The sequence below is a fragment of the Heteronotia binoei genome, chromosome 19 (genome assembly GCF_032191835.1).
Source record: "Heteronotia binoei isolate CCM8104 ecotype False Entrance Well chromosome 19, APGP_CSIRO_Hbin_v1, whole genome shotgun sequence".
Taxonomy (NCBI): Eukaryota; Metazoa; Chordata; class Lepidosauria; order Squamata; family Gekkonidae; genus Heteronotia; species Heteronotia binoei.
In genome coordinates this window covers 39,895,223-39,919,225 of record NC_083241.1, presented here as the reverse complement: position 1 = coordinate 39,919,225, position 24,003 = coordinate 39,895,223, and the positions used below count along the sequence as shown (strand labels likewise).

Here is a 24,003-nt window from a genome sequence, read left to right as displayed (position 1 = left end):
TAAAATGAGTCCCCAGCTTGCTGGGGGTGGGGGGAGTGTAAACGACTGGGGAAGGAAATGGCAAACCACCCCGTCAAAAGTCTGCCGTGAAAACGTTGTGAAAGCAACGTCACCCCAGAGTCGGAAACGACTGGTGCTTGCACAGGGGACCTTTCCTTTCCTTCTCTCTGACTCGGAGTGGCTTACAATCTCCTATATCTTCTCCCCCCACAACAGACACCCTGTGAAGTAGGTGGGGCTGAGAGGGCTCTCACAGCAGCTGCCCTTTCAAGGACAACTCCTGCGAGAGCTCTGGCTGACCCAAGGCCATTCCAGCAGGTGCAAGTGGAGGAGTGGGGAATCAAACCCGGGTCTCCCAGATAAGAATCCGCGCACTTCAGCACTACACCAAACTGGCTTTGAGTGCCTCTGCGTGCCTGTTGTCTGTTCTGAACACAGTGTGTCAATCAAGGAAGGATTCGGGCAGCCACAAGGGGTTCTAGAGTGGCATGATTGCTACCTAAATCTGCAGCAAAGGAAACAATGGCCAGGGATTGTCAATAGGAATTGTAAAAGTGCCCTGACTAGGATGGCCCAGGCTAGTCAGATCATGAAAGCTAAGCAGACCAATACTTGGATGGGAGACCCCCTAGGTCAGGGGTGTGGTGAATCAGCCTGGGGGACGAATCAGGCCTCTGGAGGGCTCCTATCAGGCCCCCAGGCAACTGGTTCTTGTCTGCGTCCTTTCTCTTGCTTCCTTTTGCATCTCAGCTTGCTTTGCCAGGCTTGCTCAATCGCACAGGAGCTACAGAGCAAAGCCTCTATTTTCTCTATTGGCTGAGGCTCCTCTGCCTCCTGGTCCCCTGGGGAGGGAGGCAAAGAGCCAGAGCTTCCTTTGCCCAGTTCCCTGGAACCCATGGGAGAAATACAAAGAAAGCACCTTTAAGACCAACAAACGCTAATGTTTTAAGCACGTTTTATTTTAAGATTTTGGGTTTTTAAAAAATATTTAATCATGTTTGTGTCCTTAAAAAAGTTCATATCTCTGCTACCAAATCTTAAAGAGGTACACACCTGGCCTGGCCCAACAAGATCTCATTGATGTCAAATCTGGCCCACATAACAAATGGGTTTGACACCCCTGTCCTGGGAAATACAGTTGCTCTGAAGAGGCAGGCCATGGCAAATCAATTCAACTGCCTTGACCTGGATGGTCCAGGCTAGCCGGATCTTCTCAGATCTTGGAAGCTCAGCAACGTTGGCCCTGCTTAGTATTTGGGTGCAAGACTACCAAGCAGTTCCAGGGTCGCTACGCAGAGGCAGGCAAGGGCAAATCACCTCTGAACGTCTCTTACCTTCTGGGACGGTTCTTCTCCCCCCCCCCCTTTAATTTTGTTTGAAGAAGATGAAGATGATATTGGATTTATATCCCGCCCTCCACTCCGAAGAGTCTCAGAGCGGCTCACAATCTCCTTTCCCTTCCTCCCCCACAACAGACACCCTGTGAGGTAGATGAAGATATTGGATTTATATCTCGCCCTCCACTCCGTAGAGTCTCAGAGCAGCTCACAATCTCCTTTCCCTTCCTCCCCCACAACAGACACCCTGTGAGGTAGATGGAGATATTGGATTTATATCCCGCCCTCCACTCCAAAGAGTCTCAGAGCAGCTCACAATCTCCTTTACCTTCCTCCCCCACAACAGACACCCTGTGAGGTGGGTGGGGCTGGAGAGGGCTCTCACAGCAGCTGCGCTTTCAAGGACAACCTCTGCCAGAGCTATGGCTGACCCAAGGCCATTCCAGCAGGTGCAAGTGGAGGAGTGGGGAATCAAACCTGGTTCTCCCAGATAAGAGTCCGCACACTTAACCACTACACCAAACTGGCTCTCTCTTTGAAACATTAGTAACACAAAAGATAATATCGGTAACACAAAAGCTAATACGAAATACGGAACGAAATTACAACCAATATAAAAGCCTAAAGCGAATTTCTTTTCCTATAATTCGATACCCCATTATTCCGCTGTTCGTTGTTTTTTTAATCTATTATCATTTAAAAAGTAATTATCCTTTTTTAAAAAAAAAAATATAAGCTCCTGGAAAAAAAAAAGATTAGATGTCAGAATTTCTCTCTCTTGAAGAAACTGAAGTATTGGAAACCAGACTGAGAAATTTTTTTTCTGAAACGTAGCTAAATTTTGTAACCCTGAAGAGAGAACACAAAATGATTCCAAAATTATACCATTCCTGCCACCTAGGCTCTTTTTTCTGTCTCCATTCCTGTGCAATTTCTATCTTAGCAATTGCTAATAATGTCGACACTATGACTTGTTTTATTTGGGAGAGCCAGTCTGGTGCAGTGGTTAAGTGTGCGGATTCTTATCTGGGAGAACCGGGTTTGATTCCCCCCTCCTCCACTTGCACCTGCTGGAATGGCCTTGGGTCAGCCATAGCTCTGGCAGAGGTTGTCCTTGGAAGGGTAGCTGCTGTGAGAGCCCTCTCAGCCCCACCTACCTCACAGGGTGTCTGTTGTGGGGGAGGAAGGGAAAGAAGATTGTGAGCCGCTCTGAGACTCTTCGGAGTGGAGGGCAGGATATAAATCCAATATCTTCATCTACCTCACAGGGTGTCTGTTGTGGGGGGGGGGGGGGAAGGGAAAGGAGATTGTGAGCCTCTCTGAGACTCTTCGGAGTGGAGGGAGGGATATAAATCCAATATCTTCTTCTTCTTCTATTTTCTCTGACTTGTTCATTTGACTTACTTCGAGAAGGACAGTTGCTGGGTTTCTACCGATTTGTGTCCCGACTATTATTTCTATTTGTGAAAAGCATCTCGTTCCAAAAATTCTGCCGGTTCTCTGCTGGCATTTTTGAGCATGTTCTTCTGCGACTGCTTCTTGGGATAAGAGGAGCTTCCTGAGCTCCCATCTTCACCTTGGACCATGGGCCAGTTGGTTGGCTATGCTAATTTCTCCACCTGCTGCGGTCATCCCCTCTCTCATCATATTGCCTCCCCCTTCCCAAAAAGGTAACGGGTGTGCTCCATTTCCCTGGCGCGGCCGTTGCGCTGAGCATTGGTTTCAACATTGCCTGTTTTGCTTTTATATTCCAGCACTCCGGAGCCGATCGGGAAGGTCTATCATCAATGGGAACTGGGCGATTGATCGACCAGGGCGGTACGAGGGAGGAGGGACCATGTTCACGTACAAGCGCCCCAACGAGATCTCAAGCACCTCCGGAGAGTCCTTCTTAGCGGATGGCCCAACCAACGAAATCTTGGACGTCTACGTAAGCTGCAAATCCTTAGCCTAACTTTCTTTCTCTTAGTGTGCTAAAAGAGCCATCCATATCTTATCCCTAAATGGAGCAAGACTGGATCAGAACTGAGAGGCCCAGGTGGAACCTGTTGACCAAACAGCACTAAGACATTTGGTGGTGTAGAACTGCCGTAGTGTAGTGGTTAGTGTGGAGTGCTGGGTTCATATCCTCACTCTCCCATGAAGCTGAATGGATGACCTTGGGCTGGTCGGTCTTGGTTTTGGCCTGACCTATACAACTGGGGTAGCATAAGAGAGGAGATGTCAGTAAGATGGGGTTCCTAGCATGAAGGAGAGAATAAAAATTATAGTGGCATTTTTTGCATTGATGGTGCCATCATTTTGAAAAATGATTAAGATGGTCATTCTTCCCATCTTCATTTTCTCAAAATGACAACTTTGTGAGGCAGGCCAAATGGAGAGTTTGTAACAGTCCCAAGGTCACTATGGTAGAATTCAGGATCTGAACACAGGTCCCCCAGGGTCCTAGTGCACCCCTTTATCTCCTACAGCAACTAGCTCTTCCACAGCTTTACCAGTTGAAGGCTGTGACCAACTGCCACGGTGACTACAGAGAACCTCCACATTCAGGTACAGTCAGCCTTTGAAACCCAGTGCTAGAAGACAACATTAGGGGGAGACCTTGGTCTCTGTGCCGTGTTGTTAGACCTCCAGAGTAACTGGTTGGCTACTGTGTGAAACAGGATGCTGGACTACATGGACTATTGGTCTGATCCAGCGGGGCTCTTCTGATGTTCTTATGAAGGCCTTGGCCTCTTATGCCCTGTCGTTGGGTCTCCAGAGAAACTGATTGGCCACTGTGAGATGGGATGTTGGACTAGATGGCCCATTGGTCTGATCCAGCAGGGCTCTTCTGATGTTCTTATGAAGACCTCTTCCTCTTATGCCCTGTCGCTTGTTGTCCAGAGGAACTGGTTGGCCATTCTGCTTTGTTTTAATGGTTTGCTTTGCCTTGTTTTAATGTTTTTATATTTTAAATGTTTTAATTGTGTCAATGCGTAAACTTAATTTTGTTATGTTGGATTCCATGTGTTGTGAGCCGCCCTGAGCCACCTTGGTGGGAAGGGCGGGATATAAATCATAAATAAATAAATAAATAAAATTGGGTGAGACAGAATGGTGGACTAGATGGACCCGCACTGCTTTGATCCATCAGGGCTCTTCTGATGTTCTTAATCTTGGCCTCAGAGCTCTACTTTGGGAGTGAGCTCAACCAAAGCATAGCCATGGCAGAGGAGGCTATGAGGAGGAGGAGACAATACACAAGTGGAACATCCAAAATGAGCCAAGGGAGAGGGTGGGAAAGCAGGTGAGACTCCCTGTCCCCCAAAGAAGTCTATTCAAAAAAGCCAGGACTGCCTTTCCTTGAGTATGGGGTCTTTATCAGGACCAGGTTATAGGTTCCTTCTCTGTAAGTCTGAAAAGAACAAAGATTCTAGCTCTCATGCCTTATTTGGAAGTGTTCTTTTAGGGCAATATGAAGCCCCAATCCCCACTTTTGTCCGCAGTGATTTGGGTCATTTCTCTTTTAGATGATACACCAACAGCCCAACCCAGGTATCCATTATGAGTACATCATCCCAGGTCCCAACGTCATCAGTCCTCAGGTGCCTCTTCACAGGCGGCCAGGTAAGTCACCTGCTTTGCACAGCCTTATGCCCCAGGCGGTCTGGTGGCGTTGCGCTTCGGTTGCAGGAGAGCAGAAAGTCAGGGATGGGAAATCAAAGATTTAAGGTTTTCATGGCTGGTAACATTGTTAGGGTTTGTGGAATCTTTCGGGCTCAAGTGCCATGTTCTACTGGAGAAAGTTTTCCTTCCAGACGTTTCATTCTCAGCTGCGGAGAACATCCTCAGTGGCGTTGCAGCCGGAACAGGCGCTCTGACCTTCTTGGCTGCTGTGCATTGAGTGGGGCCAGGGCTGCTGGAGAGCTGCTATTTCTAGGCTGGAGGGGGTGCGGTGAAAGGGCAATTGGTTTGTGGATGTGCCCACAGAACAACCAGTACATTCCACAGAACAATCAGCACAGTCAACAACCATCTTCCTTATCTTCACACCCCTTCCAACCCTCCCAGCAATTAACACAGAACAATGGTCACATTCAACAGCCAGTTTCCTTATCATTACCCTTCCAGGAAGCCCCACGAAACAATGGGCACATCCACAAACCAATTGCCCTTTCACCACACCCCCTCCAGCATAGAAATAGCAGCTCTCCAGCAGCCCTGGCCCCACTCAATGCACAGCAGCCAAGAAGGTCAGAGCGCCTGCTCCGGCTGCAACGCCACTGAGGATGTTCTCTGCAGCTGAGAACGAAATGTCTGGAAGGAAAACTTTCTCCAGTAGAACACGGCACTTGAGCCCAAAAGATTCTACAAACCCTAGTGATGTGAAAGCTCAGCGACACAGACTTTTTCATTGGCCTTCAGAGGATGAAGCGAATGAAGCTTTTGGGGCAGGAAGTCCAGGACAGACAAAAGGAAGTGCTACTCGACACAGAGAGCGATTCAAACGTGGCATTCGCTGCTAGAGGATGTAGTGATGGCCGCAGGAATAAACAGCTTGAAAGGGAGATTAGATAGAGTCATGGCTATCAATGGCTACTAGCCATGGTGTCTGAGGGGAACCTCTAAATTCAGAGGCTGTCAACCTCTGAATCCCAGAGCCAGGAGGCAACCTCAAGGGAAAGCCTTGAGAGCCAGTTTGGTGTAGTGGTTAAGTGTGCAGGCTCTTATCTGAGTTTGATTCCCCACTCTTCCACTTGCACCTGGTGGAATGGCCTTGGGTCAGCCATAGCTGTCATAGGAGTTGACCTTGAAATGGCAGCTGCTGTGAGAGCCCTCTCAGCCCCACCCACCTCACAGGGTGTCTGTTGCGGGGTGGAGAAGATATAGGAGATTGTGAGCCGCTCTGAGACTCTGATTCAGAGAGAAAGGCGGGGAATAAATCTGCAGTCTTCTTCTCCTCTATGTCCTGCTGTTGGCTCAGCCTTCATAGTGAGCAAGTGCCATATGTCCAGGGGCCGTTTTGTAGAAAAATAGGTGGTGGAGCTGCACCTACTATTCAATGGACAAGGTGGAAGGAGGAGGTGGAACTCCCATGGATGTGGAAGTCTTCTTCTCTATGTCCTACTGTTGGCTCAGCCTTCATACTGAGCAAGTGCCATATGTCCAGGGGGCGTTATGTAGAAAAATAGGTGGTGGAGCTCATCCAGGGATTGTTATGCAGCTGCACCTACTGTTCCATGGACAAGGTGGGAAGGAGGAGGTGGAACTCCCATGGACGGGGAAGACTTCTCTATGTCCTGCTGTTGGCTCAGCCTTCACAGTGAGCAAGTGCCATATGTCCAGGGGCCGTTTTGTAGAAAAATAGGTGGTGGAGCTCATCCAGGGACTGTTATGCAGCTGTACCTACTATTCCATGGACAAGGTGGGAAGGAGGAGGTGGAACTCCCATGGATGTGGAAGTCTTCTTCTCTATGTCCTACTGTTGGCTCAGCCTTCATACTGAGCAAGTGCCATATGTCCAGGGGCCGTTTTGTAGAAAAATAGGTGGTGGAGCTGCACCTACTATTCAATGGACAAGGTGGAAGGAGGAGGTGGAACTCCCATGGATGTGGAAGTCTTCTTCTCTATGTCCTACTGTTGGCTCAGCCTTCATACTGAGCAAGTGCCATATGTCCAGGGGCCGTTTTGTAGAAAAATAGGTGGTGGAGCTCATCCAGGGATTGTTATGCAGCTGCACCTACTGTTCCATGGACAAGGTGGGAAGGAGGAGGTGGAACTCTCAGAAAGGTCCAGGAGCTACGCTTCTGTGAGCTCCTGCTGAATCCAAGGCCTGCACATGTCTATCTGAATTAGCCTGTCGCAGTTCTTGACACTTCTAACTCTAAGTACTAGAACAGAGTCCAGTGGCAACGTTAAGGCAAGCAACGTTTTATTCAAGGTATTAATTCAGGAGTGTACACAAAAGCTTATACCTTGAATAAAACATTGCTGTCTTAAAGGTGCCACCGGTCTCAAACTTTGTCCTGCTGCTTCAGACCGACATGGCTACCCCACCTGACTCTGTCTTTAAGTTCTAGTCAGATGATATTGCTCAGATATTGTTATTCTCCGGCTTGACCCATGAGGTGTCTGAGCGCTTGAAGGACCAGACTCATTACTCGTAAACGCTCTTCAGGCTGTTCCTTGCTTGGAACTTTTAACTGATGATCTGTGTGGAACCCAGACGACTGACGAATGCCTGGAAAAGCCTGTGCCGTCTCCCAACAAAAGAACTGCTGCTGTATGCAGATTACTTTGTACTGCTACCTAAAACATTGTTAACTGAGATAAATTTATAGACTGTTACGGGGGATGTTGCCTTCCCGTCTCAGTTGGATAGGCCCCGAACCGAGAGAGATGTTCATTATTTTGATTTGTTGTTGTCTCCCGCCTCCTCAGGAGAGCCATTCAACGGCCAGTTGGACGTGACAGAGAATGTGAATTATGAGGAGGAAGATTTGCATCGGGAGACAGGCACTCACGTCGGGCAGCCCGGGGGGACCTTCCCAGCAATCCAGCCCGGCCGCTTCCCTTCTCATCTGCCCGACAACCAGGTACCAGCTGGTCAGCCCCCAAGGCGAAACAGAGAACACAACTGGAAACAGGTCGGGATGACCGAGTGCTCCACGACGTGTGGGAAAGGTAAGCGGCTCATGGTGCATGCACAGCCAGCATGAATGTCCAACCTTGAGGGATCTCAGTTTTCATCAAAGCAAAACTATGTGATGAGGAAGAAGTTAGGAATTCTGTATGACCTCTTCTCTAGCAGAGGTCCACAGGAAAGAAATTGTGTTTGACCTCTTCTCTAGCAGAGGTCCACAGGGAAGAAGTTAGGAATTCTATATGACCTCTTCTCTAGCAGAGGTCCACAGGGAAGAAGTTAGGAATTGTATTTGACCTCTTCTCTAGCAAAGGTCCACAGGGAAGAAGTTAGGAATTGTATTTGACCTCTTCTCTAGCAGAGGTCTACAGGGAAGAAGTTAGGAATTGTATTTGACCTCTTTTCTGGCAGAGATCCACAGGGAAGAAATTGTGTTTGACCTCTTCTCTAGCAGAGGTCCACAGGGAAGAAGTTAGGAATTCTATATGACCTCTTCTCTAGCAGAGGTTCACAGGGAAGAAGTTAGGAATTCTATATGATCTCTTCTCTAGCAGAGGTCCACAGAGAAGAAGTTAGGAATTCTATATGACCTCTTCTCTAGCAGAGGTCCACAGGGAAGAAGTTAGGAATTCTATATGACCTCTTCTCTAGCAGAGGTCCACAGGGAAGAAGTTAGGAATTGTATTTGACCTCTTCTCTAGCAAAGGTCCACAGGGAAGAAGTTAGGAATTGTGTTTGACCTCTTTTCTAGCAAAGGTCCACAGGGAAGAAGTTAGGAATTGTGTTTGACCTCTTCTCTAGGAGAGGTCCACAGGGAAGAAGTTAGGAATTCTATATGACCTCTTCTCTAGCAGAGGTCCACAGGGAAGAAGTTTGGAATTGTATTTGACCTCTTCTCTAGCAAAATCCACAGGGAGCTAATATAGAGAGATCAAAGAAGAAGACTGCAGATTTATACCCCGCCCTTCTCTCTGAATCAGAGCGACTTACAATCTCCTATACCTTCTCCCTCCCACAACAGATACCCTGTGAGGTGGGTGGGGCTGAGAGAGCTCTCCCAGAAGCTACTTTTTCAAAGACCACTCTGTGAGTGCTATGACTGACCCAAAGGCATTCCAGCAGCTGCAAGTGGAGGAGTGGGAAATCAAACCCGGTTCTCCCAGATAAAAGTCCACACACTTAACCACTACACTGAACTGGCTCTCAGAGAGAGAGCTATAAAGCCCAGGTACCTAAGTTATAGGTAACTAGAACATGTATTCATCCAAGAAGAGAATGTTGTTTTCAGAAACAAAGAGAAGAAACAGCTGGGAATGATTCCCAGCAGGGCTTTTTTTGGAGTAGGAACTCCTCTGCATATTAGGCCACACACCCCTGATGTAGCCTGTCCTCTGAGAGCTTACAAGGCTCTTTTTTGTAAGCTCTTGGAGGACTGGCTACCTCATGGGGGCGTGGCCTAACATGCAAAGGAAGCCTGCTAGAATTCCACCCCTGGATGTAGCCAATCCTCCAAGAGTTTAGAGGGCTCTTAGTACAGGGCCTACTGTAAGCTCCAGGAGGAATGACTATATCAGGGATGTGTGGCCTAATATGCAAAGGAGTTCCTGCTACAAAAAAAGCTCTGATTCCCAGCAGTGGTCTGCTAAATGGGAGAGGTAGAGTGCATGGCTTGTGCATAGAGGATCTTCAGGGCTAGCAAAGGCTTCTGGGAAAAGACAGACTAGAGAGTGTGTAGAGCTGTTGCCTGCAGGAGGAAGAGTAGATCCGTATTAGAACACTTACTCCCATGCAGAAGGTCCCGGGTTCTATTCCCACCGCCTCCATCTCTGCAGCTGGTAAAGCCACAGGGCTGAGTGGAAACCTACTAGTCCTTTGTGAGCCAGCATGGTGTAGTGATTAAGAGTGATGGACTCTAATCTGGAGAATCCGGTTCAATTCCCCACTCCTCCAGCTGGTTGACCTTCAGCCAGTCACAGTTCTCTCAGGACCCTCTCATCCCCATCTATCTCGTGGGCATTCGATGAAATTGCTGAGCAGCCAGGTTAAAACGGATAAAAGGAAGTCCATCTTCACCCCAAGGGTGATTAACATGTGGAATTCACTGCCACAGGAGGTGGTGGCGGCCACAAGCATAGCCACCTTCAAGAGGGGATTGGATAAAAATATGGAGCAGAGGTCCATCGGTGGCTATTAGCCACAGTGTGTGTGTATGTATAAAATTTTTTGCCACTGTGTGACACAGAGTGTTGGACTGGATGGGCCATTGGCCTGATCCAACATGGCTTCTCTTATGCTCTTCTGTGACACAGAGTGTTGGACTGGATGGGCCATTGGCCTGATCCAACATGGCTTCTCTTATGCTCTTCTGTGACACAGAGTGTTGGACTGGATGGGCCATTGGCCTGATCCAACATGGCTTCTCTTATGTTCTTATGTGACACAGAGTGTTGGACTGGATGGGCCATTGGCCTGATCCAACATGGCTTCTCTTATGTTCTTATCTCCCAAGGTGCCAGTTGAGGGGAGAGAGAGGGATGAGCATTCTGATGTACATTTGAGCATTCTGATATACATTTGAGCATGTACGTTCTTATCCTCCACGAGCCAGACGGAATAAGTGTACACCTTCTTTCCTATAAAACACCCTAATTTTTGCAACTTGGGTTTGGGGAATGTCCAAATGTGTCGTTTTTCATTTCTCTGGGCTTTCATCTGCATTTGTGGAAGCCCTGCCCATTTTCTTTGCTCCTTTCCTCATGTTCTGTGGCTCTTTATGCTGTTTTTACGCTGTTAAGACCAGCCGTCTGGAGACAGACAAGGAATGACACAGCAGCAGACAGTATATGCTGTCCTCCACAGGACATAAACACTGGGTGTTTTGAGAGCCACAAGGCCTGAACATCTGATGTTTGAGAGCTGCAAAGAAGGGAGGAAAACTAATAGTTGGGGGAGGTGGCGATGGAAAGAAAGCAACTTTAACTTTAAAGGCATTTTTCCAAGCCACCAGCTGGCTTGGCTTGGAGAAGTGATTTAAAGAGAGAAATGGCTTCTCCAAGCCAGCCAATGGGGCAGTGGAGACTTCGAGAGCCGCACAATATGTGTGAAAGAGCCACATGTGGCTCCCAAGCCACAGTTTGGCCACCCCTGGCCTAAAGCATCCCTGACAAGGGCTCGTTCAGCCGCTGATCAAAGACTGCCAGGGAGGGGGAGTTCACCACCTCCCTCCCTCAGGAGCTGATTCCACTGTTGAGCAACTCTGATTGTAAAAACATTTCCCTCAATATCCAGCTGGCAACTTCCTGCTCTTAACTGAAGCCCATTCTTGGGAGTCCTCTCCTCTCTTGCCAGCAGGAACAGCTCCCTGCCCTCCTCTAAGGGACAGCCCTTCCAAGAGAACAATCATGTCCCCCCCCCCTCCACCTCCTCTTCTCCAGACTGAACCTTCCCAAGTCCCTCAGCCTTTCCTCACGGGGCTTCGTCTCGGGGCCCCCGATCCTCCTCCTCGCTCTCCTCTCCACTCGCTCCATTCCGTCCACGTCCTTCTTGAAGCGAGGCCTCCAGAACGGCACACGAGACTCGAAAACAGAACTGTCACTCTTTCCCAGACTTGGATGGCTCTCTCGTCCTCCTTCCAAGCGATGGATCTCGGCCAGGTTGCTTTCCTTGGAGTCCCACCTGCGTTTGCAGAGACCTTGGCGTCTTTTTAGAAGCCCGTAACATCTAGGCAAACTCTCCCTGGGTAGGAAGGTCTGTGCTGAACGGTCCCCCCTCCCCGTCTTCCTCAGCTCGCCAAAGACAGCAGTGTCACAGCGGTTGATACGATTCGGGGGCCAACCTAGACAGCCAGGAACCCTTCAGCGGCTCCGGCGTCACTTCCCGCTTTGCCTGAGGCAGCCAGCTTCAAACCACAACACAGACGCCTGGCTTGGACATCAGTGGGAAACAGGGATGGCTGTGAAAAAGCCGTTTGGTGGCCAGGGGGACGTCGCATCCGGAAGGTTCACTGCTTCAATGGAAATGGCAGGATTCCGAGAGGGAGCCAACAGAGAGAGGACGGGTAGGGTTGCCAAGTCCAATTCAAGAAATATCTGGGGACTTTGGGGATGGAGCCAGGAGACATTAGGGGCGGAGCCAAGATCAAGGCTGTGCCAAGCATAATTGAACTCCAAAGGGAGTTCGGGCCATCACATTTAAAAGGACCGCACACCTTTTCAATGCCTTCCTTCCATAGGAAATAATGAAGGATACGGGCACCTTCTTTTGGGGCTCATAGAATTGGACCCCCTGGTCCAAACTTTTTGAAACGTGGGGGGTATTTCGGGGAGAGGCACTAGATGCTATACTGAAAATTTGGTGCCTCTACACCAAAAAACAGCCCCCCTAGAGCCCCAGATACCTGCAGATCAATTCTCCATGATTTTCTATGGGAATCAGTTGTCATAGGGAATAATAGAGTTCCCAGCAGACATTTCCCACCGCTCCCCCGCTTTCTGACGACCCTGAAGCGGGGGGAGGGTCTCCAACCCGGGGGATCCCCTGCCCCCACCTGGGGATTGGCAACCCTAAGGACGGGGCCTGCAGCCAGACGTTACATATTTCCTACAAACTCTACCAGGAGAACCAAAAAGGACTCTGGAAGTAGATTAAATTAAATGTAATAAATTTTTAGATTTATATCCTGCCCTATCCCACAAGCGGGCTCAGGGCGGCTTACAACAATAAAACAACAGAGTTAAAATAAGATCATAGTTTGGTGTAGTGGTTAAGTGTGCGGACTCTTATCTGGGAGACCTGGGTTTGATTCCCCACTCCTCCACTGGCACCTGCTGGAACAGCCTTGGGTCAGCCATAGCTCTAAGTGTGCAGACTCTTATCTGGGAGAACTGGGTTGGATTCCCCACTCCTCCATTGGCACCTGCTGGAATGGCCTTGGGTCAGCCATAGCTCTAAGTGTGCAGACTCTTATCTGAGAGAACGGGGTTGGATTCCCCACTCCTCCAGTTGCAGCTGCTGGAATGGCCTTGGGTCAGCCATAGCTATCGCAGGAGTTGTCCTTGAAAGGGCAGCTACTGTGAGAGCCCTCTCAGCCCCACCCACCTCACAGGGTGTCTGTTGTAGGGGAGGAAGGTAGAGGAGATTGTGACCATTCTGAGACTCTGAGATTCAGAGTACAGGGTGGGATATAAATCAAATATCATCATCATCCTCTGAATACAAACCCTGGACTTCCTTGGTGGTCTCCCTTCCAAGCACTAACCAAGGCTGACTCTGCTTAGCTTCTGAGATCTGATGAAATTTGGTTAGAGTGGACCATACAGTTCAGGGCTTCAGAGCTTTTAGCCTCCCTGCAATCCACTATTGGAAGCGTCTGTCTGATATCTTAGAAAAAGGTCGTGATCTTCGATCTTTCTAGTGGATGGCTTCAGGGAATGAACTTTGGACCTTCTGCACACCAAGCCAGGTAGTCTCCTACTGAGCCACAGTCCTTGAGTCTTTTTACCCCCAAACCCTTTTTTCCCCCCATTAACCCCTCCTTATCCTATTATTTGCTGTCCAGAGGAACTGGTTGGCCACTGTGTGAGACAGGATCCTGGACTAAATGGACCACTGGTCTGAATAAGCAGGGCTCTTCTGATGTTCTTCTGAAGGCCTCAGCCTCTATGCCCTGTTGTTGGCCCTCCAGAGAAACTAGTTAGCTATTGCAGGGGTGGCCAATGGTAGCTCTCCAGACTTTTTTTGCCTACAACTCCCATCAGCCCCAATCATTGGCCATGCTGGCTGGGGCTGATGGGAATTGTAGGCAGAAAAAAAAATCTGGAGAGCTACTGTTGGCCACCACTGAGCTATTGTGTAAAACAGGACGCTGGACTGACTGGACCACTGGTCTGATCCAGCAGGGCTCTTCTGATGTTCTTATGAAGGCCTTCGCCTCTCTGCCCTGTTGTTGGACCTCCAGAGGATTTGGTTGGCCACTTTGTGAGACAGGATGTTGGACTAGATGGACCCTCACTGGTCTGATCCAGCAGGGCTCTTCTGATGTTCTTATGAGAGCTTCAGCCTCTATGCCCTGCTGCTGGGCCTAAAGAGGAACTGGTTGTCCATTGTGTGAGACAGGATGCTGAACTAGATGGACCCTCACTGGTCTGATCCAGCAGGGCTCTTCTGATGTTCTTATGAAGGCCTCGGCCCCTCTGCCCTGTTGTTGGCCCTCCAGAGGATCTGGTTGTCCACTGTGTGAGACAGGAGGCTGGACTAGATGGACCCTCCCTGGTCTGATCCAGCAGGGCTCTTCTGATGCTCTTCTGAGAGCCTCAGCCTCTATGCCCTGTTGATGACCTTCCAGAGGAACTGACTGGCCACTGAGTGAGACAGGATGCTGAACTAGATGAATCCTCCCTGGTCTGATCCAGCAGGGCTCTTCTGATGCTCTTATGTAGCCTTCCCCACTGTCAATAGTTATCATCTAACATCTTTTGGAATTTTTTGTGGTTATTTTGTCATGCCATGCACATGGTGTTGTAACTGTGTAAATAAGCAAATGCCTCTGGTTCCCTCCACTACCTTTAATATATTTTTTTTCATCCCAGGGTCGCAGTATCCCATCTTCCGTTGTGTGAGCAGAAATACTCATGAGGAGGTGACCGAAAGCTACTGTGACCTCAGCACCAAGCCTACTCCAGAAGAGGAAGCCTGTAACCTCTTCCCTTGCCCGGCCTTGTAAGGATTTGTTCAAAATTACTTTTTGTGTAATGGACCCTGGAACATAAAAAGATGCAAGGCTCTGATTCATGAGCTGGCTAGTTGATTAACTAGAAGATCCTTGGCTCTAATTAGGCTGCCGATCCAAATTTCAAATAAAATGTAACAACACGAAATACTTACAAACGGCAGAATCCTAGAATCTTAGAGTTGGAAGGGACCTCCAAGGTCATCAACCCCCTGCACAATGCAGATAATTCACAAATGCCTTTCCCCCATACACCCAGTGACTCCTGCTGCATGCCCAGAAGATGGCAAAAACCCCTCCAAGATCCCTGGCTAAACTGGCTTGGAGAAAATTGCTTCCTGACTAGGGTTAAAACAGAAAAAAGGAAGTACTTCTTCACCCAAAGGGTGATTAACATGGGGAATTCACTGCCACAGGAGGTGGTGGCGGCTGCAAGCATAGCCACCTTCAAGAGGGCATTAGATAAAAATATGGAGCAGAGGTTCATCAGTGGCTATTAGCCAGTGTGTGTGTGTGTGTGTATATATATATATATATATATAATTTTTTTTGCCATTGTGTGACACAGAGTGTTGGACAGAATGGGCCATTGGCCTGATCCAACATGGCTTCTCTTATGTTCTTACGTGACACAGAGTGTTGGACTGGATGGGCCACTGGCCTGATCCAACATGGCTTCTCTTATGTTCTTACGTGACACAGAGTGTTGGACTGGATGGGCCACTGGCCTGATCCAACTTGGCTTCTCTTATGTTCTTACGTGACACAGAGTGTTGGACTGGATGAGCCATTGGCCTGATCCAACATGGCTTCTCTTATGTTCTTACGTGACACAGAGTGTTAGACTGGATGGGCCATTGGCCTAATCCAACATGGCTTCTCTAATGTTCTTATGCGACACAGAGTGTTGGACTGGATGGCCCACTGGCCTGATCCAACTTGGCTTCTCTTATGTGACACAGAGTATTGGACTGGATGGGCCATTGGCCTGATCCAACATGGCTTCTCTTATGTTCTTAAATGGTTCACTGGAGTCATGACCCCTAAATTGCTTCCTGAACATCTGAGAATAAGGTATATTTCCTTCTTAAACCCTGCAGGAGACAGTGGTGGTGTGAGCCCCGGTGAGCCTTAGGGGTGAAAGTCTGGGTGTCCAACCGTCTGGGGCTCAGTGAGGACCCCCCTCCCCAAATGTAAGCTTTAGGTGGAGATGAGGAAGTTCCACCCAGCTCATCTCCATCGTTATTGGTTCACTTTTTCCCTTCCAGATCATTCTGGGAAATGTGGTTCCCAGAATTCTGTGGGGTGACAAAGGCCATTGTCCAGAGTTTCAAATGATGTCCCTGCTCCACTGTGAAGGTGATCCTTGTTGTGAACACTTTATGTGTATCACCTTAAAACAGGAAGTTGTCATTTGTGGACAGTGTCATCACTGCAGCCGATTTATGGAGATCCTGTAGGGTTTTCAAGAGGAGAGACAAACGGAGGTGCTTGGCTGTTGCCTGCCTCTGCGTAGCAACCCTGGATTTCCTTGGTGGTCTCCTATCCAACTACCAACCCAGGCCAACCCTGTTTAGCTTCTGAAATGGGATGAGAAACGGGGAGGGACGGTGGCTCAGTGGTAGAGCATCTGCTTGGTAAGCAGAAAGTCCCAGGTTCAATCCCTGGCATCTCCAAAAAGGGGTCCAGGCAAATAGGTGTGAAAAACCTCAGCTTGAGACCCTGGAGAGCCGCTGCCAGTCTGAGTAGGCAATACTGACTTTGATGGACCGAGGGTCTGATTCAGTATAAGGCAGCTTCATATGTCCATATGTCCATGGGATCTAGTTAGTCTGGGCCACCTAGGTCAGGGGGAAAAACTCCAGCAAGTTAAGAAAGATGTTTAATCCCAATTTCAGTTTGCTTCTCCCTTGTAGAAATCAAGAACCCATTTGGTGTAGTGGTGAAATGCGTGGACTCTTATCTGGGAGAACCGGGTTCGATTTCCCCACTTCTCCACATGCATCTGCTGGAATGACCTTGGGTCAGTCACAAGTTCTGTCAGAACTGTTCTCTCAAGAGCAGTTTCTATCAGAGCTCTCTCAGCCCCGCCTACCTCACAGGGTATCTGCTGTGGGGAAGGAGATTGAAAGCCACTCTGAGACTCCCTTGGGTAGTGAAGGGTGGGGTATAAATCCTCCTCTTCCTCCTCCTCTCCTTAGCTGTGATTATTTTTGTGTCATTTTATTTCCATGCTCTGAATTCCCTGCCATATTTCAACACTAGTTGTTCATTGATAAATCAGCTTTGTAGTATATGTCTCACCTATAAATGACTTCTGCTTTGTGTATAAATCTCATGGAAGTGGAGTATTGTTAAAAAAGGCTGCCACAGGAGTATGCCATACGAATGAAACTACAAATCCAACAATGAGAATGCGTAGAAACAGTGATATAAACACTGTGAGAAACAGTGAACTGGCAGAGACTGACCAAGAGAGAGATCTTGGGGTCATGGTAGATAATTCACTGAAAATGTCCAGACAGTGTGCGTTTGCAATAAAAAAGGCCAATGCCATGCTGGGAATTATTAGGAAGGGAATTGAAAACAAATCAGCCAGTATCATAATGCCTCTGTATAAATCGATGCTGCGGTCTCATTTGGAGTACTGTGTGCAGTTCTGGTCGCCGCACCTCAAAAAGGATATTATAGCATTGGAGAAAGTTCAGAAAAGGGCAACTAGAATGATTAAAGGGCTGGAACACCTTCCCTATGAAGAAAGGTTGAAACGCTTAGGGCTCTTTAGCTTGGAGAAACGTCGACTGAGGGGTGACATGATAGAGGTTTACAAGATAATGCATGGGATGGAGAAAGTAGAGAAAGAAGTACTTTTCTCCCTTTCTCACAATACGAGAACTCGTGGGCATTCGATGAAATTGCTGAGCAGACAGGTTAAAACGGATAAAAGGAAGTACTTCTTCACCCAAAGGGTGATTAACATGTGGAATTCACTGCCACAGGAGGTGGTGGCGGCCACAAGCAGGGCCACCTTCAAGAGGGGGTTAGATAAAAATATGGAACAGAGGTCCATCAGTGGCTATTAGCCACAGTGTGTATGTGTGTGTGTGTATATATATATATATATTTGGCCGCTGTGTGACACAGAATGTTGGACTGGATGGGCCATTGGCCTGATCTAACATGGCTTCTCTTATGTTCTTATAAATAAGCCGTTGCGCAGAAAAAGGAACGTAGCAAAGAGGATTTGTTCAGCCCAACAGGAAGTCGTCTTCTTCCTTTACTCTGCTGGAAACAGGATGCTGAACTAGATGGACCATTGGTCTGATTCAGCAGGGATATTTTTGTTTCTTTAAGGGACCTAGGAAACAATTAACAGTGCAATCCGTTTGCTGGTCTGTGACCGTTATAAATAAATTAAAAAAACAACAGTGCAATTCTAAGCATAGTTATGCCTTTCGAAGCCCATTGACTTCAGCAAACGTAGAGGGGTGTAACTACCCTTAGGATTTCACGGTTAATTAGAAACAGCCGCAAGAAGCGAGATGGTTTCAGAGGCCAACCATGTTGATCTAGAACATGTTGATCTAGAGTAGAACAGCTAGATACGAGTCCTAACCTTAACCTTAACCAGGGGTGGAATTCTAGCAGGAGCTCCTTTGCATATTAGGCCACACACCCCTGATGCAGCCAATCCTCCAAGAGTTTACAAGGCTCTTTTTTGTAAACTCTTGGAGGACTGGCTACATCAGGGGTGTGTGGCCTAATATGCAAAGGAGCTCCTGCTAGAATTCCACCCTGACCTTAACCCTGACTCTTACTCTAACACTATCCCCAGATATTCAGGATCTTTGATTCTCAAAAGCTCATACCCCCCAAATCTTTTTTGGGCTCATACCCCCAAAATCTAGGAAGCAAGATGGTGGCTTATCTCATTGGCAACTGGAACCAAGGTGACCTATCCCATGCCCTTTACATATCTAGCATGGATGCAAGAGTGTAAACTTAGATATACATTTATTTCCGCCTCCCTTCTCTTATTTTTGCCCTGACCTGGCTAGCCCAGTCTTATCAGATCTTGGAAGCTATGCAGGATCAGCCTTGAGCAGTATTTGGTAGGGTGATTTCCGAGGAATTACCAGGGTCATGCCGCAGAAGCATGCAATGGCAAGCCACCTCTGAAAAGTCTCTCGCCTTAAGAACGCGTCTAGCTCGCCCCGTAGTGGCGCATAACACTAGTAGAGCTTGAAATTCTGGTTGCCGGACAATCTTAGGATCTCCTGGCTGTTCTACCCACCACGCTAGATGATGGTGATGGTGACCATGATGACGATTGTGTTCTCTTCTAGCTGGGACATAGGGGAGTGGTCGGAGTGCAGCAAGACCTGTGGCCTGGGGATGCAACACCGCCAAGTCCTGTGCCGGCAGATCTACGCCAACCGCACCCTGACCATCCAGCCGTACCGCTGCCACCACCTGGAGAAACCGGAGACAACAAGTACGTGCCAGCTGAAGATCTGCAGCGAATGGCAAATTCGGACAGAATGGACACCGGTAAACAGGAACGCTTCACGGCACAAAGCCCGCGGGGGTCAATGCTCCAGGAGCGCCAGCAGAGCGTCTCTCGGGTGCTGCCGGCCTCTGCCCTGCATCCGTTCTAGACTTCTACGCATGATCCGTACTTGAGTTATCGGCATGGGCAGAGGGGAGGTGGGCACAAGTGTGCTGCTTCGGTCTCCTCTCAGTCACCGGGCTCTTGAGCACGGCATCTAGGCATGGAGGAAGTGTGCACACACATGCTCCTTCCTCGTGAGCAGGAATCTCTGTCCTACGATTGGGTGGTCAACCCCTGAATCACAGAGCCTGGATACAACATCAGGGAAAGGCCTTGGCCTCTATGCACTGTTGTTAGGCTTCCAGAGGAACTGGTGAGACAAGATGCTGGGCTAGATGGATCACTGGTCTGATCCAGCAGGGCTCTTCTGATGTTCTTATTACATTAAGGCCTCAGCCTCTGTGCCCTGTTGTTGATCCTCCAGAGGAACTGGTTGGCCCCTGTGTGAGACAGGAGGCTGGACTAGATGGACCCTCACTGGTCTGATCCAGCGGGGCTCTTCGGATGTTCTTATGAAGGCCTTGGCCTCTGTGCCCTGTTGTTGACCCTCCAGAGGAACTGGTTGGCCCCCTGTGTGAGACAGGATGCTGGACTAGATGGACCTCCACTGGTCTGATCTAGCAGGGCTCTTCTGATGTTCTTTTGAAGGCCTCAGCCTCTGTGCCCTGTTGTTGGCCCTCCAGAGGAACTGGTTGGTCTATGTGAGAAACAGGAGGCTGGACTAGATGGGCCATTGGTCTGATCCAGGATGCTGGTGGTCTGATCCAACTGGGCTCTTCTTATGTTATTCTCAGAGGAAGGTCTTGGCCTCTATGCACTATTGTTGTCCCTCTAGAGGAACTGGTTGGCTACTGTGTGAGACAGGATGCTTGAGTAGATGGACCATTGATCTGATCCAGCAGGGCTCTTCTTATGTTCTTATGAAGTTCTTGGCCTTTATGCCCTGTCGTTGGCCCTCCAGAGGAACTGGTTGGCCACTGTTTGAGACAGGAGGCTGGATTGGAAGGACCACTGGTCTGATCTAGCATGACTGATGTTCTTATAAAGTTCTTGGTCTCTATGCCCTATTGTTGGCTCTCCATTGGCCACTCTCTGTAACTAATGGACCGCTGGTCTGATCCACAGTTATTCAGTTAGGTTATTCCTGATTATAAAGAGAAAAGGAAAGCATTCCATTTAGAAAAGGAGGGTTGGGGTTTTTTTTTTCTTTTTGAAAGGGGGGAATATTCTGAAAGAGAGCAAGAACATAGGTCTGGGGAATCCCGTATCTTGAATCAAGTTTTGATTTGCACCTCCTTTCTGGCATTCAAGGGAGTCCCCAATTTGGAAGGGACTTCCTGATTGTAAAAGTAAACACATGGCTTAAGAATGTGTATGGGGCAGCCACTCACCTTAGCATTAGAAACCATAAATGAGATCGCCTTTGATCTCGAGGGAGGGAAGAGATGGCGTTGTAGCCAGCTTGGACTTAATCAGCTCTTTAAAACAAAAACCTTCTGTTAAGCATTACCGAAAACTCACTTGGATTGCTAGGAATAGGCCCCTTAATAAGACAGCAGTGACCTGGAGGCCCTGTTTAGCCCTGACCAGGATGGTCCAAGCCAGCCCGATCTCATTAGACTCTTGGAAGCTCCGCAGGGTCGGCCCGGGTTAGTATTTGGATGAGAGACCACCGAGGAAGCCCAGGGTTGCTCTGCAGAGGCAGGCAATGGCGAACTGCCTCTGTGAGTCTGCTCTGACCTGGGTATCTGAGATCTCAGCAAATCTCAGAAGCTAAGCAGTGTTGGCCCTGGTTAGTATTTGGATGAGAGACCGCCATGGAAACCTAGGGTTGCTATGCAGAGGCAGGCAATGGCAAACCACCTCCGTGCAACTACTCTGACCTGGGTATCCCAAGCTAGCCTTATCAGATCCCATAAGCTAAGCAGTGTTGGCCCTAAGAACATAAGAGAAGCCATGTTGGATCAGGCCAATGGCCCATCCGGTCCAACACTCTGTGTCACATAAGAACATAAGAGAAGCCATGTTGGATCAGGCCAATGGCCCATCCAGACCAACACTCTGTGTCACAGAAGAATGTAAGAGAAGCCATGTTGGATCAGGCCAATGGCCCATCCGGTCCAACACTCTGTGTCACATAAGAACATAAGAGAAGCCATGTTTGATCAGGCCAATGGCCCATCCAGTCCAATGCTCTGCATCACACAGTGGCCAAAAAACACAGGTGCCATCAGGAGGTCCACCAGTGGGGCCAGGACACTAGAAGTCCTCACACTGTGCTCCGCACCAAGAATACAGAGCATCACTGCCCCAGACAGAGAGTTCCATCTATACCCTGTGGCTAATAACCACTGATGTACCTCTGCTCCATCTGGCCCTGGTTAGTATGGGAGACCACCAAGGAAGCTCAGGGTTGCTCTGCAAAGGCAGGCAATGGTGAACTGCCTCTGTGACTCTGCTCTGACCTGGGTATCCCAGGCTAGCTCAATCTCATCAGATTTTGGAAGCTAAGGAGGATTGATCCTGGTTAGCAGTTGGATGGGAGACCACCGAGGAAGTCCAGGGTTACTATGCAGAGGCAGGCAATGGCAAGCCCACCTCTGTTTGTCCCTTGCCTTGGGAATCTTATGGGGTTACCATAACTTGGCTGTGACTTGATGGCACTTTCCACCACCTCTCCTGACCTGGAGGTCCCAAGCTAGTCCAGTCTTGTCAGATTTCAGAAGGCTTGAAAAGGAGACCACCAAGGAAGTCCAGGGTTGCTATGCAGAGGCAGGCAATGGCAAGCCACCTCTGAATATCTCTTGCCTTGACCTGGATGGCCCAGGCTAGCCTACTCTCATCAGAACTTGTAAGCTAAGTAGGGTCAGCCCTGGTGAGTATGTGGATGGGCGACCACCAAGGAAGTCCAGGGTTGCTATGCAGAGGCAGGCAATGGCAAGCCACCTCTGTTCATCCCTTGCCTTGAAAACCCCATGTGGTGGTAGAAAGTGCCATCAAGTCACAGCGACCCTGTGAGGTTTTCAAGACGAGAGATGTTCCGAGGTGGTTTGCCCCTGCCCGCCTCTGCGTCGTGACCCTGGTATTCCTTGGAGGTCTCCCATCCAAATATTAGCCATGGCTGATCCTGGTTAGCTTCTGAGATCCTACAAGATCCAATTGATAAACTGTTTTAACAAATGCATTTGCAACAATGAATCCCATCCTTTGAATGCTGAATGTTGAGGTGAAGAAATTAGCCACTTTTCAAAAACTGTGCAGAATTTTATTTGGTTCTAGAACTGTTCATCACCGTGATGGGCCAGTGTTTTGCTGAGTCATCTACGTTGCAATTCAATGTCCCTCTTTTCCACAACAACCACAAAATGCCACACCTTCCTTTCACAAGCTTGCTGCATTACTGAATTCTTCCAACTTCAAAGATCTTCCTAAAGTTTAGCTTAAGTGTGAACATATGAACATATGAAGCTGCCTTATACTGAATCAGACCCTTGGTCCATCAAAGTCAGTATTGTCTTCTCAGACTGGCAGCGGCTCTCCAGGGTCTCAAGCTGAGGTTTTTCACACCTATTTGCCTGGACCCTTTTTTGGAGATGCCAGAGATTGAACCTGGGACCTTCTGCTTCCCAAGCAGATGCTCTACCACTGAGCCACCGTCACTCCCCTAAGTGTGTGTGTGTGTTGATTCCCCATTCCTCTACATGCACCTGCTAAGTGACCTTGGGTCAGTCACAGTTCTTGAAAAAGCTGCTCTCTCAAGAGCAGTTTCTGTCGGAGTTCTCTCAGCCCCATGTACCTCACAGGGTGTCTGTTGTGGGGAAAGGAAGGGAAAGGAGATTGTAAGCTGTTCTAAGACTCTGACTAAAGGCCAGGGAACAAAAGAGGAGTCAAATGGCACCTTTAAGACCAATCCAAACTCTTCTTATAATTCTGTGTGTAAAGTTCCATCACATAGCTTCTGACTTACAGTAACCTTATGGTGTAATGTCCTCCAAAACTCCACCTACTTTCAAAAACCCATTGGTCATGATCCTGGGCCCACCTGTAAAGACAGGGACCCATCGTTACATAAGGTTGAGGAAAGTGTGGAATTGAGTTGAGCCTGGCGATTTGTGGATGTCAACAGAATGCGATTGAACTCTACCCGAGGTTCATAAGGAGGCCTGTCACCTCACTCGTGTTCTTTTCCTGTTGTTTCAGTGTTCGGTGCCATGCGGGGTGGGCCAGCGGACACGAGATGTCAAGTGTGTGAGCAACCTAGGAGACGTCGTTGACGATGAGGAATGCAACATGAAACTACGGCCGAATGACATTGAGAACTGCGATATGGGACCCTGCGCCAAGAGCTGGTTTCTGACAGACTGGAGTGACCGGGTAAGGCCTGGAGTGACAGCTCAATTGGATGGACGTGCTATTGTGAAGGCATTGACTTGTGGCTCTTCATTGTTCTCTTGTAGATAACTTTGTTATTGCTAGTGTTCCCAAACAAACCAGGCTATTGCACATTTCTCCATTTTGTGCAATATACCGGGGTGGCCAACGCTAGCTCTCCAGATGTTTTTTGCCTACAACTCCCATCAGCTCCAGCCAGCATGACCAATGACTGGGGCTGATGGGAGTTGTAGGCAACAACATCTGGAGAGCTACCATTGGCCACCCCTGAAATATACTCTTCTTTCTTCCCTCTGTGTAAACCAGGCTA

At 48.6% G+C, this 24,003-nt stretch overlaps 1 protein-coding gene across 1 annotated transcript in view; it reads left to right on the top strand.

Moving 5' to 3' along the window:
- THSD4 (thrombospondin type 1 domain containing 4) overlaps nt 1-24,003 on the top strand; it is a 434,172-nt gene that overhangs the window by 351,497 nt on the left and 58,672 nt on the right. The window contains exons 8-13 of the mRNA XM_060259859.1: nt 3,092-3,267; nt 4,850-4,946; nt 7,761-8,003; nt 14,550-14,679; nt 19,036-19,240; nt 23,502-23,675. Of these exons, the coding sequence (XP_060115842.1) occupies nt 3,092-3,267; nt 4,850-4,946; nt 7,761-8,003; nt 14,550-14,679; nt 19,036-19,240; nt 23,502-23,675 (1,025 nt within the window). The remainder of the gene's footprint in view (nt 1-3,091; nt 3,268-4,849; nt 4,947-7,760; nt 8,004-14,549; nt 14,680-19,035; nt 19,241-23,501; nt 23,676-24,003) is intronic.